The sequence below is a fragment of the Eptesicus fuscus genome, chromosome 16, assembly GCF_027574615.1.
Source record: "Eptesicus fuscus isolate TK198812 chromosome 16, DD_ASM_mEF_20220401, whole genome shotgun sequence".
NCBI lineage: Eukaryota > Metazoa > Chordata > Mammalia > Chiroptera > Vespertilionidae > Eptesicus > Eptesicus fuscus.
The window spans coordinates 41,950,872-41,969,161 of NC_072488.1; the positions used below are offsets into that span (position 1 = coordinate 41,950,872).

Below are 18,290 nucleotides of genomic sequence, written 5' to 3' on the forward strand. Positions count from 1 at the left end.
ATTGGATGGTGGGCGTGGCTTGTGGGTGTGTCAGAGGTACGACCAATTTGCATATTTGTCTATTATTAGGTTAGATTATTGTGAGAAATGTAGAGACTATTTCAACAAGGGAGAGAGAACAAGCTCAACTCCCCATATGAATCTTTTTTTTTTTTTTCATATGAATCATTTTTATAATATTAGTTTTAGAGAGCCAAGATGAGAGTGTGTGTACTATATTTGCATGATTGTGGGGTCTTTAGACACAGTTTTTCTGAAGATTATATTCTCTACTAGAAGCCCAGTGCACGGATAGGTTCCGGCCAGCCCGGCCACAATCAGGGCAGATCGGGACCAGGCCTTTCAGGAGGAGGAGACAGTGGGAGGTTGGCTGGCTGGCCCACCCCAATCGGGGCCCAATCAGGGTTGGGCCAGTTGTGGGGAGAGGCCACAGGTGATTGGCCCGTGAGCCCCGCCCCGATTGGGATTGGGGGGCCAATTGGGGGCAGGGCCAGCCATGGGAGGAACTGTGGGCGGTGGGCCGGCCAACTCCACCCCCGATTGGGGCTGTGGGAGGTTGGCTGGCCAGCCCTGCCCCTGATCGGGCCGGTTCACTGGCCGCAGTGGGCATCATAGTGACTGGTCATTCCAGTCGTTATGGTGTTCCGGTTGCGGGCTTTTTATATGTATAGATAATTTAATAGTTTTAGTGTGTGTTATATACCAGGCCCTAGCAATGGGGTAATACTAGATGCTAAGACCATTTTGAAAGAGAGATAGAGAGACAGAGATTCTTCGATGTGAGAACAAAACATCTGTTGGCTGCCTCCTATATGCCCCCTAGCAGGCATTGAGCCTACAGTTCAGGCATGTGCCCTGACCAGGAATTGAACCAGCAATTTTTCAGTGCATGGGATGACACCCAAACAACTGAGCCTTACCAGCCAGGGCTAATTATACTTCTTTTTAAGGCTCTTTATAAATGAATTTTGAAAGAGGTTAAAAAAAGAAAGTCTATTCTAAAGTAATTTAACTTAGGTGTGTCTGTGGTGCAAGTGGATAAGCTTTCTATTTTTGGAATGTAAAGTGGGTATTAGTAATTTTAGTCTGAAATATTTAATTCAGTGTAAAAATGAAAATAATTTAGATCCCATATTTCTGACTAGATTTCAGCCTTTTTTTTCTGACTTAAAATTATGGTGGGGCTTTTTTCATTTTAGTGAATACTCCATCTTACAGTTATAAATGGATGAATAGGTTTTCCTATATCCCAATAAAAATTACAGTTTCAAAAGCAGAATATAAATGAAAATGATATCCTATGCTGTTTGTAAGGGGTTAAAAAGTGGCACATAACTCAAATTAGATAGGTTAGTGTGTGCTCTCAATAGCAGTATATCCTACTTTTGAAATAAATTAAAATAATTTTTACTACTTAGCTAAAATTCATTGATTATTTTTCAGAAATAGTGCCAAACACATGTTTTATTATGCATTCTGAAGAGTTTACTACATCCATTTTGACAATCTTTAGGTAAAAATTTTAAGAAATATGTTAGATATTTTTCACAGATAATTCTCAAAACCATCTCATTTCCTTGCCCACAACCACACTCCCTTGTTAAAGACATTGTCATCTCTTGCTTGATTACTGTAGCACAGAATGTATCTGTGTCTTTGTTGGACTTATGTTTTTGAGGGCCATATGTTTTTCATCTTTTTCCTTCCAGTACATGGCACAAGGTTTGACAAATAGTAGGCACTCAGTTGGTGTGAACTAAAATTTCCAAAACTGTTTATTTACCTACATATGGCTTAGTAGTACATTTATTCTGTCAAATAAGTTTGGATTCTAGCTCCTAACATAAGAACTTTAAAGGGGAGAGGGTAAGTAAATAAATACGTGTAGATTTTTCATTGTCCCAGGTAAATATGCCAGATTATATATTTAGCATCTATCCTATTTAATAATAGACAAATATGCAAATTGACCGTACCTCTGACACACCCACAAGCCACGCCCACCATCCAATCAGAGCGAGTATGCAAATTAACCCAAACCAAGATGGCTACAGCCACAGAGAGCAAGGTTTCCTAGGTAACAGAGGAAGCCAAGCTTTCCACCTGCCCTTGCCAGGCCTAAGCCTCCACTCAAGCTACAAAGTTTCAATTATAGAAGGTAAACAAATTCAAACAAATGGCAGCAGAATGGAGCTTGAGAGAGCAGGCCAGAGTTGCCACCGGCAACAGGGGAAGCAAAGCTTTCTGCACACCCTGGCCAGGCCCACCCACTTAAGGCAACAAAGTTTCAATTATAACCCCAACACAAATGGCTGCCGGCCTCTGAGGGAGCCCCAGGCTTAGCTCCGCTCCAGGCTACAAAGTTTCAATTGTAGAAGGAAAATAAATTCCAGGTACCAGGGCCTCTGCTTGGGTTGCCAGGGGGCGTGGCCGGCCTGCAAACCACCACAGGCCCCTCGCTCAGGCCGCCCCACACCCCAAGGGAACCCCCAACTGATCCGGGACGCCCTTCAGGGCAAACCAGCTGGCCCCGACCCCTGTACCAGGCCTCTATCCTATCTAATAAAAGAGTAATATGCAGATTGATCATCACTGCAACACACAATATAGCTGCCCCCTTGTGGTCAAAGATCCTGCACCCATGTGGACACAAGATGGCCACCACAAGATGGCCAGCAGGAGAGGGCAGTTGGGAGGCACCCAGCCTGCAAGGGAGGGCAGTTGGAGGTGATCAACCCTGCAGGAGAGGGCAGTTAGGGGTGACCAGGTCAGCAGAGGAGGGAAGTTGGGGGCAAACAGGCTGGCAGCAGAGTGGTTAGGGGGTGATCAGGCTGGCAGACAGAAGCGGTTAGGGGCAATCAGGAAGTCAGGCAGGCAAGCAGTTGGGAGCCAGCAGTCCTGGATTGTGAGAGGGATGTCCGACTGCCCGTTTAGGGATCCGACTGCCCACCGGGATCGGGCCTAAACGGGCAGTCAGACATCCCTTGAGGGGTCCCATATTGGAGAGGGTACAGGCTGGGCTGAGGGACAACCCCCCTCCGTGCACGAATTTCGTGCACCGGGCCTCTAGTTATCTATAATAATAAAAGCATAATATGCAAATTGATTGAATGACCGAACAGCGGAACGACTATCCTGACGACCTTCTGGACGAAGCCGGGGCTGCGAGAGCTGGGGCAGCGAGGGCGAGGGCCTACTCTTGCACAAATATTATGCATCAGGTCTCTAGTATAACATAATCTTTTAAATTTATCAAGGCAATTGTCACCATTTTTTAGATGAAGAGAAGTGTAACTGTCACACAGCTAATGAGAAGCAAAGCTCAAATACAGCCCCAAGTCTTTCTTGTTCCAAAGCCCATTTTGTTTTCACTGTATCTCACTGGTTACCTAAAAGAATTCTATGTTTATCCTCTTCAAGTTTGTATATCCAATTGTAGAAACTTGACCAGTGGTGATTCAGTAACTTTGAATCATCATTCTTTTGAGTATGTTTATTAGTTTTTTGGCTTTTGATAACAATGTAATAAAGTAGATATATTTTACTTATTTTGCATTGTGGGTAAGAAAGTGGGTATTCTTGTAACTTTTTATATCAGGAACTAGGAGCCCAGTGCAAAATCACGCGGCACCGCCTACCCTTGAGTAGCCAGTCCGGCCCTGCCTCCCTCTCCGGCCCTTGAAGCAGCTGTGGCCGCTGCTGATAGGCCCTCCCCCAGCGCAGGCACTTAGAGGCTCCTGACGCCCTGCACGCAACCTCCTCCTGTCCGGTCGACCCATTATGGCATCATGGTTAATTAGCATATTTCTCTCTCTCTCTCTCTCTCTCTCTCTCTCTCTCTCTCTCTCTATATATATATATATATATATATATATATATAGATTTCCCCATCATTCCCACAACAGCTCGTTCTCTCTCTCTCTCTCTCTCTCTCTATATATATATATATATATATATAGAGAGAGAGAGAGAGAGAGAACGAGCTGTTGTGGGAATGATGGGGAAATCTAATGCTTAATATTTTTGTAAGTTAAAGAGATAATTGTTAAAGCAGTAAGAATTTTGTGAAAATAAATTGATTAAAATGAAAAGGTATATAAATTAATATAATTAATGTTATTTCAAAAATAGTTTTGAATTACTCAGTACAGTATATTTGTCATCTTTTGGAGCTAGATTTTTAGGTTATATACAAGAGTACCTTTGGTCTATACTTCTCCATAATTTGCTAGTATACTAATATTTTAACTCTTTGCACTTGCTTGCTTTTTTCTCGATTCCTTTATTCTAATGCTAACCGTGTCGAGTCACACTCGACATCCGAGTGCAAAAGGTTAATACCTATATACTCTTACAAAATAATTCTTATTTATCTATATAATAATTTTTTATTATATAAGCTTTTTCACCTTCATGATCTGCATTTGACTTATGTGTTTCATATAATAGTTCAACCTGTAGGCTGTTTTTTGCTACCAGCTTTATTGGTTATAAGAAGATTTTTGTCTGTGTTTGTACATGAAAATACTCTTTTTTTTTTCCACTTGAACAATAAAATGCTGGGCAAGTTAGGAGCTTATATTTTTGTTTGTTTTGTAACTTTTATAAATCTAAGAGATTGGATTTTCAGATAGTATGCATTTGGAGGCCCTCTCCCCATATTGTTTGTCTAAGATGAAATAATCTAAATAAAATCATTCTGACTTATTTATTCTATTTAAAAAACACTGTGTTTACATTCAAAACTGCTATAGTCTAGGTCTGCAGCTTGCTGGTCCATAATTCTGTCAAATAGCCCCCTTGATGTGCCCATTCTGAGTTTTTGTTTTGGAGTTTGGTCTATAATGCTTAAAATAAGTGCTTAGACTTGTTTTCACTGAGTGTAAGTTTCTTGATGGCACTTTTTCATAATCTTTCCACTGAACATTAACTCTCTGCCAAGAAAGATTCTGGCAAACTCTGCCTAGTGTATCTATCTGCCTTCTGGAGATATGACTGTATAACCATATTTAAAACTCTGCATAAAGGAACAGGTTTCACTTATTTTCATCTCATATTTCTCAAATTCATTTTAGCAGGGATTCTTTTTGAGGGTTTTTCTATATATTATCTGTCAACATTACATTTGAACTAGTGTCCTGTTGACTTATTTTTGGATTGCTGCTACTGGACGAAATACCAGTGACCAGAAAGATTTCTAGATTTCTAATATGACTTTTTTAAAGTAAGAAAGCAGGGACAAAAATATGCACCCATGTTTTTAACTTGTTAAAATGCTTTTGGTTTTAAAGGAAATTATTTAAGGGTTGTTGAAAGTTAATTTTTAAAACATTTTCATGGGATATATATTATATGATATTAAGAATACATTTGTGTAACCCTTTCATTCCAATTTTATAAGTGAATCACGAAAAGCCATATTCTGTCTCTTGAATTTTAGACTGCAAACATAACCATTAGTGAGTTGAGAAATCATTTTTATGGGAAAGGATCAGCTTTTTAAAAAAATAAAAAAGCATGGCTTAGTGGTTAAGTGTCGACCTATGAACCATGAATCATGGTTCGATTTCCAGTCAGAGCACATGCGTGGGTTGCGGGCTCGATCTCCAGGAGGGAGCCAATTGATGATTTTCTCTCTTCATTGATGTTTCTCTCTCTCTCTCTCTCTCTCTCTCTCTCTCTCTCTCTCTCTCTCTCTCCTCTCTGAAATCAATAAAAATATACTTTAAAACAAATAAATAAAATACAGTAGAACAAAATTTCTAAATCTGAATGCATTGCAAATAAGATACAGTATGTGTGTATGTATACTGGGTCACATAAACTTTGCTTTTCAGTAGTATTTACCTACTGGAGACAAATTGTCTGTGGCCTGGACATTTAGCAGTTATTCTTTATAATAGCAAGAATAGTATTTTGGCCCTAACTGGTTTGGCTCAGTGGATAGAGCGTCGGCCTGCGGACTCAAGGGTCCCAGGTTCGATTCCGGTCAAGGGCATGTACCTTGGTTGCGGGCACATCCCCGGTAGGAGGTGTGCAGGAGGCAGCTGATCGATGTTTCTCTCTCATCAATGTTTCAAACTCTCTATCCCTCTTTCTTCCTCTCTGTAAGAAAATCAATAAAATATATATTTTTTAAAAATTTGGGGGACAGAAGAATTCAAGAATTCTGAGGAAAGATACCAATAAATGAGTACAAATCATCTGGATACCTTTATTAGAGACTTATGAAGTGAAAATCCAGATTTTAACCACACTAGAGTTTCCCACTTCCTTTATTTTAGGTAGAGATTGAGAACGTAAAATATAGAAAAACTGCCCTGGCCAGGTAGCTCAGTTGGTTAGAGAGTCATCCTGATTAGCCAAGGTTGTGGGTTTGATCCCCTAGTCAGGGTGAATACAGGAAACAAAGAATGAATAAATAAGTGGAACAACAAAGCAATATTTTATCTCTCTAAAATCAATAGGTAAAAAATTTTAAAGAACAAGGAAAATAATTTTACATCATAAAAAAAAGAAAAACATTCCTTGTGGTTGGGAATAAATAAAATCAGAAAAATATGGTGTTAAGCCAATTCTACTTATATTTTTAATATAGTTAAGTTTTTATCTAAAATAATTTCAGCTTACACATACTGATTGATTTGGTGGGGGAAATTATGTTTATTAAAGGAAAATATCTGCAATTTTTATTCCATTTATAATAATTTAAATTGGAATTTTTATTTTTAATAATAGTTACCTAAGTTTAATATGCTAGAATTATTTCTCTAGTGTGCATAATTCATCTGGTAATTTAAAGATGGCTTATTTTTCATTAATTAGTTATTTTTAGATAATAAAAGAACAATCCATTAGTTTTCTGTTAAAACTTTTGTAAAAACTGAAAATATTGCTTTAGGGTATGTTTCTCACAAATGAAAGTTATGAAAAGAAAACTATTAAATACAAGAATCTTTTAGCTAAAGATTTAAGTTCTAATTTAAATGTATATAATCTAAGTAGAATCTAACGTAAGGCAAAACAAAATAGCACTTACCACTTTAAAAATCATTAAGCCATATTGTTATAGCATATTTATAAAATATAAATTACCAGCTTTATTTATTGCTATCCTAAACTTGAATTTAGAAAAAGTAACAATTTTATCAAATTCTTAAAAATTTTAAATCCTTTATATTTTTCCATGTTTCTAATATATTTATTCATTTTTACATTTTAGGATGGCTGTCTTCTGTGTATAAACAGCAGTGGCTTGCTATGCTCCGGGCAGAACAAGACAGTGAGGTGGGGTAAGTATGTTACATTATATCATTTCTCATTAGAAAAAAACTTTGGCTATATGAATTTAAGGGCATTCATTATATTGAAAAATCAGTAACAATATTGAAAAATCAAGAGCTATTCAAGTAGAGCAAAGATCATGTAATCAGCCTTATTTCTTATATTTCTACTAGAGGCCCGGTGCACAAAATTCATGCACTCTGGGGGAGTGGAGAGAGAGCAGCCTTCAGCCTGTCCTGTGCCCTCTAATAGTTTGGGAGCCCTCAGGGGCTGTTCAACTGACAGCTTAGGCCTGCTCCCCACGGAGGTTCCCGCCACTGCCACTGTGCTCGCAGCCGTGAGCCCAGCTTCTGGCTGAGCAGTGCTTCCCCCGTGGAAGCGCACTGACCACCAGGGGGCAACTCTTGCATTGAGCGTCTGCCCCCTGGTGGTCAGTGAGCATCATAGTGACCGGTTGTCCCGCCGTTGGGAACAGAGACATCCCCTGAGGGATCCCGAATTGCGAAAGGGCACAGGCCAAGCTGAGGGACCCCACCAGTGCATGATCGGGGCTGGGGAGGGACTATAGGAGGGCTCCAGGGCATGTCCGGCCCATCTCGCTCAGTCCCGATGGGCCAGACCCCAGCAGCAAGCTAACCTACCGGTCAGAGCGTCTGCCCCCTGGTGGTCAGTGCACGTCATAGCAACTGATCAAAGGGTCGACTGTGTGCCCTCTGGTGGTCAGTGCATGTCATGGCAACTGGTCAACCAGTCGACTGTCAGCCCCCTGGGCGGTTGAGTAGCCTTAGCATATGATTAGCATATTATGCTTTGATTGGTTGAATGGCTGACTGGACAACTGGATACTTAGCATATTGTTAGGCCTTTATTATATAGGACAGTGATGGGCAACCTTTTGAGTTTGGTGTGTCAAACTTCGCCAAAAAACTGAGCATAACTCGGGTAGTGTGTCACTTTGAGGAAAAAACATTATTTCGCAAATGTTTCATCCTCAGGAGCAGCAAGTGTTTCATCCTCGGCATGGTGTCATCAGAAATGGCTATGCGTGTCAGTGCTGTCACGCGTGTCATAGGTTCGCCATCACTGATATAGGATAACATTATCAATCTTGTAAATATTTATTTTTCTGGTCAATTATAATAATGGAATGTTTGAATTGTCATTTGCTATATTAGTGAAATTGAGTAACTCATATATTTTGTTTCACTTAGTGTTATATTACAATTTTCTTTCAACATATTAAAATATTACTTGGAACAATCCTATATAATAAAAGCCTAATATGCTAAGTGTGCAGTCGTCCGGTCGGCCATTCAACCAATCAAAGCGTAATATGCTAATGATATGCTAAGGCTGCTCAACCGCTTGCAATGACATGCACTGACACCAGGGGGCAGACAGTTGACCAGTTGCTATGACGTGCACTGACCACCAGGGGGAAGATGCTCCGACCGGTAGGTTGAGCTTCCTGCTGGGGTCTGGCTGATCAGGACTGAGCAAGATGGGCCAGACACACCTTGGAGCCCTCCCGCAATCCCTCCCCAGCTGGCCAACCTCCCGCATCCCTCCCTGGCCCCGATCAAGCACCGCTGGGGTCCCTCAGCCTGGCCTGTGCCCGCTTGCAATCCAGGACCCCTCAGGGGATGTCAGAGAGCCGGTTTCAGCCCAATTCCACAGGCCAGGCCAAGGGACCCCACTGGTGCGCAAATTTGTGCACCGGGCCTCTAGTGCTTTCAAAAAGCATGATTTTTATGAAGAATTTTGAGTCTAAAATTAATTAACATCCTCTGGTTACAGATTGCCTTACCCAAAAACATATGACCTTCTACATAAATATTTATGGGAAAGAAAACTATCTCTTCTTTCAATTCACAAAAGTATTTTTTTACAAAAGTATTTCCACATTTATTATTTGATCTTTATACTAGTTCCTTGGTATGAGCAGAGTGATGAGACAATCCATGTGTGAGTATATAAAAGCGGTCTTAAGAACTTTAGTATTTTTGTCCCTGATCCCTTTTAACCATTTCTTTAAAGATTTTTTTATTGATTTTTAGAGGGAGAGGAAGGAAAAGGGAGAGAAACATCGATATGAGAGTGAGACATCAATGGGCTGCCTCCTGCATGCCCTCTACCAAGGATCGAGCCTGAAATCTGGACCTGTGTCCTTATCGGGAATCAAACTGGCAACCTTTTTAGTGCACGGGTTTATGCCTTACCAACTGAGCCACACTGACCTGGGCTAACCCATTTTTATATACCAAAGGACTTCCTAAAATAATGGCCTTGTTATGTTTATATCCAAACAATGAGTATATGAAAGTTTCATACGAATTTATTATAATGATTATGAGATTATTCAGAGTTCTTAGTTCTACTTTATATCCCATCTTTTTCCAAATATATTCACAGAATACTTATCTTATACAAACATAAGATTGTTGAAACAGAAATAATAAATCAAAAACTAAAAAACGAAAGTTAATTCTCTAGAGGAATTCAGCTTTGAAACATTTTGGTAATGGAGGAAATACTTTATAAATCATTCTATTTCTTTTGTATATTCAGTTTTTAACTGTTGGATGTTCTTCATTTTTTTAAAGATTTTTCTCGTCTCTATACTTATTGAATTTAAAATAAGAGTCTCACTGAAGGGATTGAGCTAGAATAGTGGTTTTCTTGCTCTCAGAAGTATAGAATTAATTATATTGGCCCTCATGAAGCACTCTATCCACAGATATTGAACATCTGCTCATTCTACAGGGCTATTAAAGTGAGGACTATATTTAATCAATGAATTTTTATTTTTATCTGCATCACAAAATATTTATTTTTTAACAAATATTAAAACATTTTTTTTAATTAGTAACAAGTTTTTCTGTTCTTTTTAACTCACAATTCTTTTTCAATTATTAGTTGCCTATTTCCTATGAGATTTTATGATTTATGTATATTTCTAGGCCTCAAGAAATTAATAAAGAAGAACTAGAGGCAAACAGCATGAGGTGTGGTAGAAAGCTTGCCAAAGATGGTGAAGTAAGTATTGGTTGTGACTTTTAACCCTTTGCACTTGCTTGCTTTTTTCTCGATTCCTTTATTCTAATGCTAACCATGTCGAGTCACACTCGACATCCGAGTGCAAAAGGTTAATAATTCTCATACAAATGGCTCTACTTTCAGTGCAAAATTCATTTTTAGTTACAGTTAGACACCAGAAGAGCTTTTTTGATAGTCTCTATAGCATGATCTGCTGGACAAAATGTTACACGCTCAGTGGTGATTGATTATTCGGCCTTGTATCAGCCTTGAACTTTTTGGGTCCAGAAAAAAGATATGCGAAGAGGATCCCTGGGCAATACAGAAATTAAGATAAATAAGCACCTATATGGGAACTGTTATATAGTCAAAAAAGTAATTTTATTTTATAATTACCATCAAAAACATTCAAACCATTTTATTGCTAGAATGAAGAATTACATTTTTCATTACCCCCAATATAAATGTATAAAAGTGTAACAAAAATGTTATGAATCAATCAATCTGCTGCTATGTCCAAAGATGCTGTTTGCTATTTTATTTTTTGTTTTGTTAATCCTTGCCTGAGGATACTTTTCCCCATTGATTTTTAGCGAGAGAGGAAGGGAAGGGAGAGAGAAAGACACGTGGATGTGAGAGACACACATCTTATTGGTTGCCTCTCTCACACATCCTGACCCAGGGCCAGGGATGGAGCCTGCAACCGAGGTACATACCTTTGACCAGAATCGAATCCTCAACCCTTCAATCAGCTAGGGCTTTCTTTAATTTTTTTAAAAAGTGGATTGTGACTCAATAAATTTATTTTATGATCCACTAAAGGGACTTAAACTACATTTTTTAAAACTCCACCCCTTCAAAATCTCCATTTCAAGCATATAATTTTTAGACTTTACCTCCTATTATCTTTCTAGCTCTATCCCCTCTAGCACCTGACTCCCAGCAGCTTTTTTTTTTTTTTTTAACTCCATTGATTTTTAGAGAGATTGGAAGGGAGGAGTGGTGGGAGGGAGAGAGAATTAAACATCTATGTGAGAGGCACATTGATTGGTCGCCTCCCACATGCACCCCGACAGGGGCTGGAAATTGAAGCTGCAACCCAGGTACATGCCCTTGACCGATAATCAAATCCGGTACCCTTGGGTGTGCAGGCCAGTGCTCTACCACTGAGCACACAGGCCAGGGCCCTCGGCTTGTATGCATAATGTCCCTCTTGTCAAACGCACCTGGCAAAACCCAATTCTTATTAAATACCAACTTTCCATAAACTCCATGCCTGCTCCCAAACAGATGAATGTAACTAAAGAAAAACACTATACCCCAGCAGGGGTTTGTAACTAAATTTCAAGCAGGTCTTGAGTGTTGCATGGTGATCCTTGTTAAGTTCCCTAAGTGAATGTATCCTCCCACTCTGAGTAACTCTCATACCTTCTTCAAAGGGGCAGTGCTACTACCCTCATTCTTACTGCTGACCTTGCTTCTTTCTTCATTTGGAAAATAAGAGTAAGAGAATTTGTACATCCTCCTACCAATAATCCTACCACACTAGCTGCATCTGTAGCTATGTGATGCATTTTTCCTCTTATTAGAATAGATGAACCATTTGCTTCTATCCTAGTCCATTCATTCCCTCCTGGACTCCATCTCTTCTCATCTGTTCAAAAGTTTTATTCTGCAGTTATCACTTCTATCTTCTGTGTCATCAATTTTTCTCTAATACCATATTTAGCATATAACATGCTGCAGCTTTACCCATCTTAAACCATATCCTGACCCCACATTCCCCTCTAACTACCACTTTGTTTCTCTGCAGCCCTTTGAAGCAAAACTCTGAAAAAAGTTGATTGTGTTTGTTGTCTATTCCTGTTTTCTAATGCTCTTTTTTTAAAATAAATCTTTATTGTTCAGATTATTACAAATGTTCCTGTTTTATCCCCCCATAGCTCCTCTCCACCCAGTTCCCACCCCACCCTCTGCCCTTAACCCCCCCAACTGTCCTCATCCATAGGTGTACGATTTTTGTCCAGTCTCTTCCCACACCCCCACACCCCTTTCCCCCGAGAATTGTCAGTCCACTCCCTTTCTATGCCCTGATTCTATTACATTCACCAGTTTATTCTGTTCATCAGATTTTTTATTCACTTGATTTTTAGATTCGTTTGTTGATAGATATGTATTTGTTGTTCATAATTTTTATCTTTACCTTTTTTTTCTTCTTCCTCTTCTTAAAGAATACCTTTCAGCATTTCATATAATACTGGTTTGGTGGTGATGAACTCCTTTAGCTTTTTCTTATCTGTGAAGCTCTTTATCTGACCTTCAATTCTGAATGATAGCTTTGCTGGGTAGAGTAATCTTGGTTATAGGTTCTTGCTATTCATCACTTTGAATATTTCTTGCCACTCCCATCTGGCCTGCATGGTTTCTGTTGAGAAATCAGCTGACAGTCGTATGGGTGCTCCCTTGTAGGTAACTAACTGTTTTCTCTTGCTGCTTTTAAGATTCTCTCTTTGTCTTTGGTCTTGGTATTTTAATTATGATGTGTCTTGGTGTGGTCCTCTTTGGATTCCTTTTATTTGGGGTTCTGTGTGCTTCCTGGACTTGTAAGTCTATTTCTTTCACCAGGTGGGGGAAGTTTTCACTCATTATTTCTTCAAATAGGTTTTCAGTATCTTGCTCTCTCTCTTCTTCTGGCACCCCCATAATTCTGATGTTAGTACGCTTGAAGTTGTCCCAGGAGCTCCTTACATTATCTTCATATTTTTGGATTCTTTTTTCTTTTTGCTTTTTTGGTTGGGTGTTTTTTGCTTCTTTGTATTTCAAATCTTTGACTTGATTCTTGCGATTCTCTAGTCTGCTGTTGGATCTCTGTATATTATTTTTTATTTCAGTCAGTGTATGCTTAATTTCTAGTTGGTCCTTTTTCATATCCTTGAGGGACTTGCTAAATTTATCGGCCCTTCCTAGAAAATTCTTGAAAAACCTTATAACCATGGTTTTGAACTCTATATCCAGTCGTTTGCTTTCCTCCATTTCTTTCATTTGTGACCTGTTTCTTTGTCTCCACATTTTGGCTGCTTCCCTGAGTTGATAGAGTGGCTTTGTGTGCTAGGTGTCCTATAGGGCCCAGTGGCTCAGTCTCCCCAGTTCCCTGAGGTGGACACTCTTGGTGCAACCCTTTGTGGGCTGTGTGCACAGTCTTGTTGTAGGTAAGCCTTGATTGTTGTTGGTATCACTGGGAGGGATTGACCTCCAGGCCAATTGGTTGTGAGGATCAGCTGTGTCTACGCTGGGAGAACTTCTGTGCTGGAGACACCCTTATGAGACAAGACTTGCTTCAGTGGGGCTTTGGTGCTCACTGAGTCTGCCCCCTGAGTGTGTCTCTTATGGATCTGAGGAGTTGTAATCTGGATGGTCCTACTCTGACCCCTGGGTACACTGGCTCTTGGATCTCCAAGGAGGTGCTAATTTAGCCTCTGCCTGAGGCCACCCAGCAGGAGTTATGGAGAGATCTGCAGATTCCTCTTCTTTGTTTTGGTTTTGGAGGCACCCAGATGAGGCCCAGCTGTGAAGCAATGCAAGCTGCTGCTGCGGGGCCTTGGGCCTTCTTTTGGATGTTCTGGGTCTCACTGATTCAATGCTCTTTTGAATCCACTCCAGCTGCAGTTTGTTAGGTAAGTTTAGAATTCAAAGGACCAGGCCATTCATATGCAAAAGCCTCTGTGCTCAGCTTGGATGGGGTGGAGTCTCAGTGCGGAGCAGACAGCAATGGCTTCCCATCAGCCCTGCCTTAAGAGGCCCCTGGTCTCAGTGTCCCACGATAATCGCTGCAAGCACCTCTGAGAGAAAGCCGCCCTCGAGTTTCGCCCACTGCCAGACAGTCCAATTTCTCCCCGTATGAGTCTGGGTCCCCAGAGTCTCGCCCAGAACTGGAGTTCAGAGCTGTCAGGAGCTTTTGTCTCCCTCCCAATTGAGAAAACCAGCCACGTACTCAGTTGCCAGCCCTCTCCGCACGCACGCCTCCGTACCTCTGCCTTCCGCAGCTCCTGTGAGTCTCAGTGTGCTTTTCTCTTCCCTTCTAGTTGTAGAATTTCCACTCAGCCAGCCTTCCTCTCGTTCTGGATGATGTCCGTTTTGTCTTTTAGTTGTAGTTTTGAAATTGTGCGAGGCAGCAGTTTAGGTGTTTACCTATGCCGCCATCTTGGTTTCTCCTCTAATGCTCTTTTGAATCCACTCCAGTTCATTTACTTCAGTAAGCTCCAGTGAAGCTATTGACATTGTTATCAGTGATTTCCACATTGCTAAGTCAAGTAGTTTAGTACTTAGTCTTCAGAAAGCTCTTGGCAATGGGACACGTCTGTTTACTTCTTGAAGATATTCTCCATTTGAGTTCCAGAACTACAGACTTGGCTGATTTTCTTCCCACTTCACTGTCTGCTTATTCTGCATCTTTGCTTGATTCTTTAACTCTTTCTCAACAAGTGTGGGTGTGACTAACAACTCAGTACTTGGACTTCCCTATCTGTTCTCACCCCCAAGTGATCTCACCTTGTCCCAGGACTTTACTCTGATGACTTCTAACTCCAGATTCATATATCCAGCTACTTGCTTGACATCTTTCTTAGAATCCTAGTAGCATCTCAAATATCCCAAGAGTCCCAAGCTGAATTCTTGGACTTCATCCCCAAGCTCCCTACTTCCCAAATAGCCTCCAATCCATAACTGCCTCCTTTGTTCATATTGCATAAGCTCCAATCTTTGGATTCTTCTTTCTTTCATACCACACCTGTTATCCACCAGAAATTCCTCTAGGCTCTACCTTAAAAATATATTCTTCACATGTTTATTACTACCACCCAAGTCCAAGCCACCATCATCTCTTGCCTGGGCTGTTATGGTAGCCTCCTAACTACTCTCCTTGTTTTTTACTCTTGTTCTCCTACATTCTATATTCCATACAACAGTGAAAGTCATCTTTATAAAGTACAAGTTAGATCATGTCACTTCCTTCCATAAACTTTTGCATTAGCTTCATACTACATTTAGAAGAAATCCAAAATCTTCCTTATCATGGTCTACTAGGCCCTACATTTTCTGGTCCCTGACTGACTCTCTAAACTCATCTCCAGCTTTTGTCCCCCTCAGTTATTGCCCTAGACCAGTGGTCGGCAAACTGCAGCTCGCAAGCCACATGAGGCTCTTTGGCCCCTTGAGTGTGGCTCTTCCACAAAATACCACATGTGGGCGCGCACGTACAGTGCGACTGAAACTTCGTGGCCCATGTGCAGAAGTTGGTTTTTGGCTCTCAAAAGAAATTTCAATCGTTGTACTGTTGATATTTGGCTCTGTTGACTAATGAGTTTGCCGACCACTGCCCTAGCCACATTGCCATTCTTGGCATTCCTCAGATAAGCCAAGCATGTTTTTCCCTACAAAGCTTTATACTTACTGTTCTCTTTGACACTCTTTCCCCAGATAGCTATCTAGTCCATTTCTTAGTTGACTCGGGCCTCCACTCACCTAGCATCTCCCTAGAGAGACTTTCTTTGACAATCTGTCTGAACCAGCAGGCTCCCCAACTGCAAACCCCCCTCCTCTACCTTGTTCTCTTTCCTGACAATTCTGTTCTGTTCCCTTTTCTTCCATTCCACTTCAGTTCATATGCATTATTAATCTACTTCCACACAAACATGTTAAAATATACATTCTATTAGGGCAGAAACTTTACTGCTACTTCAATGCCTAGAGCATATAGTATGTGCTCAATAGATATTGGTGAACTATTCAATTAGTTTTGTACCAGTAATTCAGAGTGTCATCTAAACACTTGAAGACCCTAACTTTACTTCACTGTACCACAGCATCTTACTTAATAGCCCCTCATTCTTAAACTGTAGGATAAACAAACTTGTGAACCTAATATGGTATTTTAAATTATTCAATTGTGTATCTTTGGTTACTTACTTATGGTATTTTAAAGTACTTTTAAAGCAAGGTAGATTTTAATGGGCTCTTACTATTTCCATTTAGACTCCTAGACCCTTAATCTATACCTACTTAGAGTTGCAGTGAAAAGCCACATTACATTTGATAGAATTACATCATCGAGATATATAAAACAGATCACGAAGAGGTGATATTAGGAAAGTACTTTAAGGAACAATGATCATAATGGCTGCTTTTGGGCTTTGATATATACTCTATCTGTATGGTACACCTTTATATATATTCACAGATATATGGAAAGCCTTAAGGGAAAGGCACTGGCAAAAAGTACGGACCCATGAGAGAAATATTTGGAATGAATTAGAGAGAAAAAAACACACATTTTGAACTTCGATTTGCTAGTGTGACAAACTGAAGTAAATCTTTCTCTTTTGTGTTTCCTAGTACTGCTGGCGGTGGACAGGTTTTAACTTCGGCTTTGACCTGCTTGTAACTTACACCAATCGATTCATCATTTTCAAACGCAATACACTGAATCAGCCCTGTAGTGGATCTGTCAGTTTACAACCTCGAAGGAGCGTAGCATTTAGGTAGGTTGAGATCTCCCCACCCTATTTCACTCACTCCCAAAGAAATATAAAAAATGAAATAAAACCTTGGTAATTTACACCAACAATAGTAGAACTTTGATAAGATCCAAATATATGAATGTGCAAGGGAACGATAAGGCTCCATTCCTATAATCCTATATAATAAAGAGGTGATATGCAAATTGACCATCACGTCCTTGCACAAGATGGCCACCCCCATGTGGTCACAAGATGGCTGGCAGGGGAGGGCAGTTGGGGGAACTGGGCCTGCAGGGGGGCGGGGCGGCAGTTGGGGACAACCTAGCCAGCAGGGGATGGCAGTTGGGGGCAACCGGGCCGGCAGAGGAGGGCAGTGGGGGCAATCGGGCAGGCAGGGGGGCAGTTAGGCGTCAATCAGGCTGGCAGGAGAGTAGTTAGGGGGTGATCAGGCTGGCAGGCAGGTAGGCGAGTGGTTGGGAGCCAGCAGTCCTGGATTGTGAGAGGGATGTCCAACTGCCAGTTGAGGCCCAATCCCTGTGGGCAGTTAGACATCTCCCAAGGGGTCCCAGATTGGAGAGGATGCAGGCTGCACTGCAGGACACACACACACCCCCTCCCCCCAGTGCACCAATTTTGTGCACCAGGCCTCTAGTATATTAATAATCTAAGTCATAAGATCTAGATCTAGTATGTCAGGGAGAAAGATAGGCTGTAATATGAATGATAAAGGATTAATACTGGGCTTGATGCTGAAGCTGTTACTTGCTGCTATTCCTAGCAAGTAAAAGGTCCAAACTGGAAATACAGCAAGGTATTTTTCCACAAAAACATGCTTGGTATTATCCTTCACTTTCTATAAGATTTAATATGTCCAATTTTGCCTGATAGTTGAGCTGGCAATATTTTTCTGAAGAGGATGCTGACAAATTAGAAAATAGCTTAATGAACATTTTTTTAAGTCACTTATTTATACTTACCTTAAATCATACACAAAAATTAACTCAAAATGGAGCAAAGAGCCCTAGCTGGTTTGGCTCAGTGGATAGAGCATCCACCTACGGACTGAAGGGTCCCAGGTTCAGTTCCCAGCCAAGGGCACATGCCCAGGTTGCAGGCTCAATCCCCAGTAGGGGGCGTGCAGGAGGCAGCTGATCAATGATTCTATCTCATCATTGATGTTTCTATCTCTCTCTTCCTCTCTGAAATCAATAAAAAAATATTTTTTTAAAAAATGGAGCAAAGACCTAAACATATAAGAGCTAAAACTAAAACAACTCTTGGAAGAAAATACTGGGGAAAAGCTTCTTAACATTGGGTCTGGCAGTGATTTCTACAATATAACACCAAAGGAGAAAGAGAAATTGGACTTCAGCAAAATTAAAAATCGTGCATAAAGGTCATTATCAATAGAGTGAAAAGGCAACCCACAGGATGAGAGAAAATATTTGATAACCA

At 40.6% G+C, this 18,290-nt stretch overlaps 1 protein-coding gene across 1 annotated transcript in view; it reads left to right on the top strand.

The window, feature by feature from the left end:
* The window catches only part of GMCL1 (germ cell-less 1, spermatogenesis associated), a 62,499-nt gene that overhangs the window by 33,674 nt on the left and 10,535 nt on the right, over positions 1-18,290 (top strand). The window contains exons 10-12 of the mRNA XM_008147502.3: positions 7,223-7,292; positions 10,245-10,320; positions 16,711-16,856. Coding sequence (XP_008145724.2) covers positions 7,223-7,292; positions 10,245-10,320; positions 16,711-16,856 — 292 coding nt within the window. The remainder of the gene's footprint in view (positions 1-7,222; positions 7,293-10,244; positions 10,321-16,710; positions 16,857-18,290) is intronic.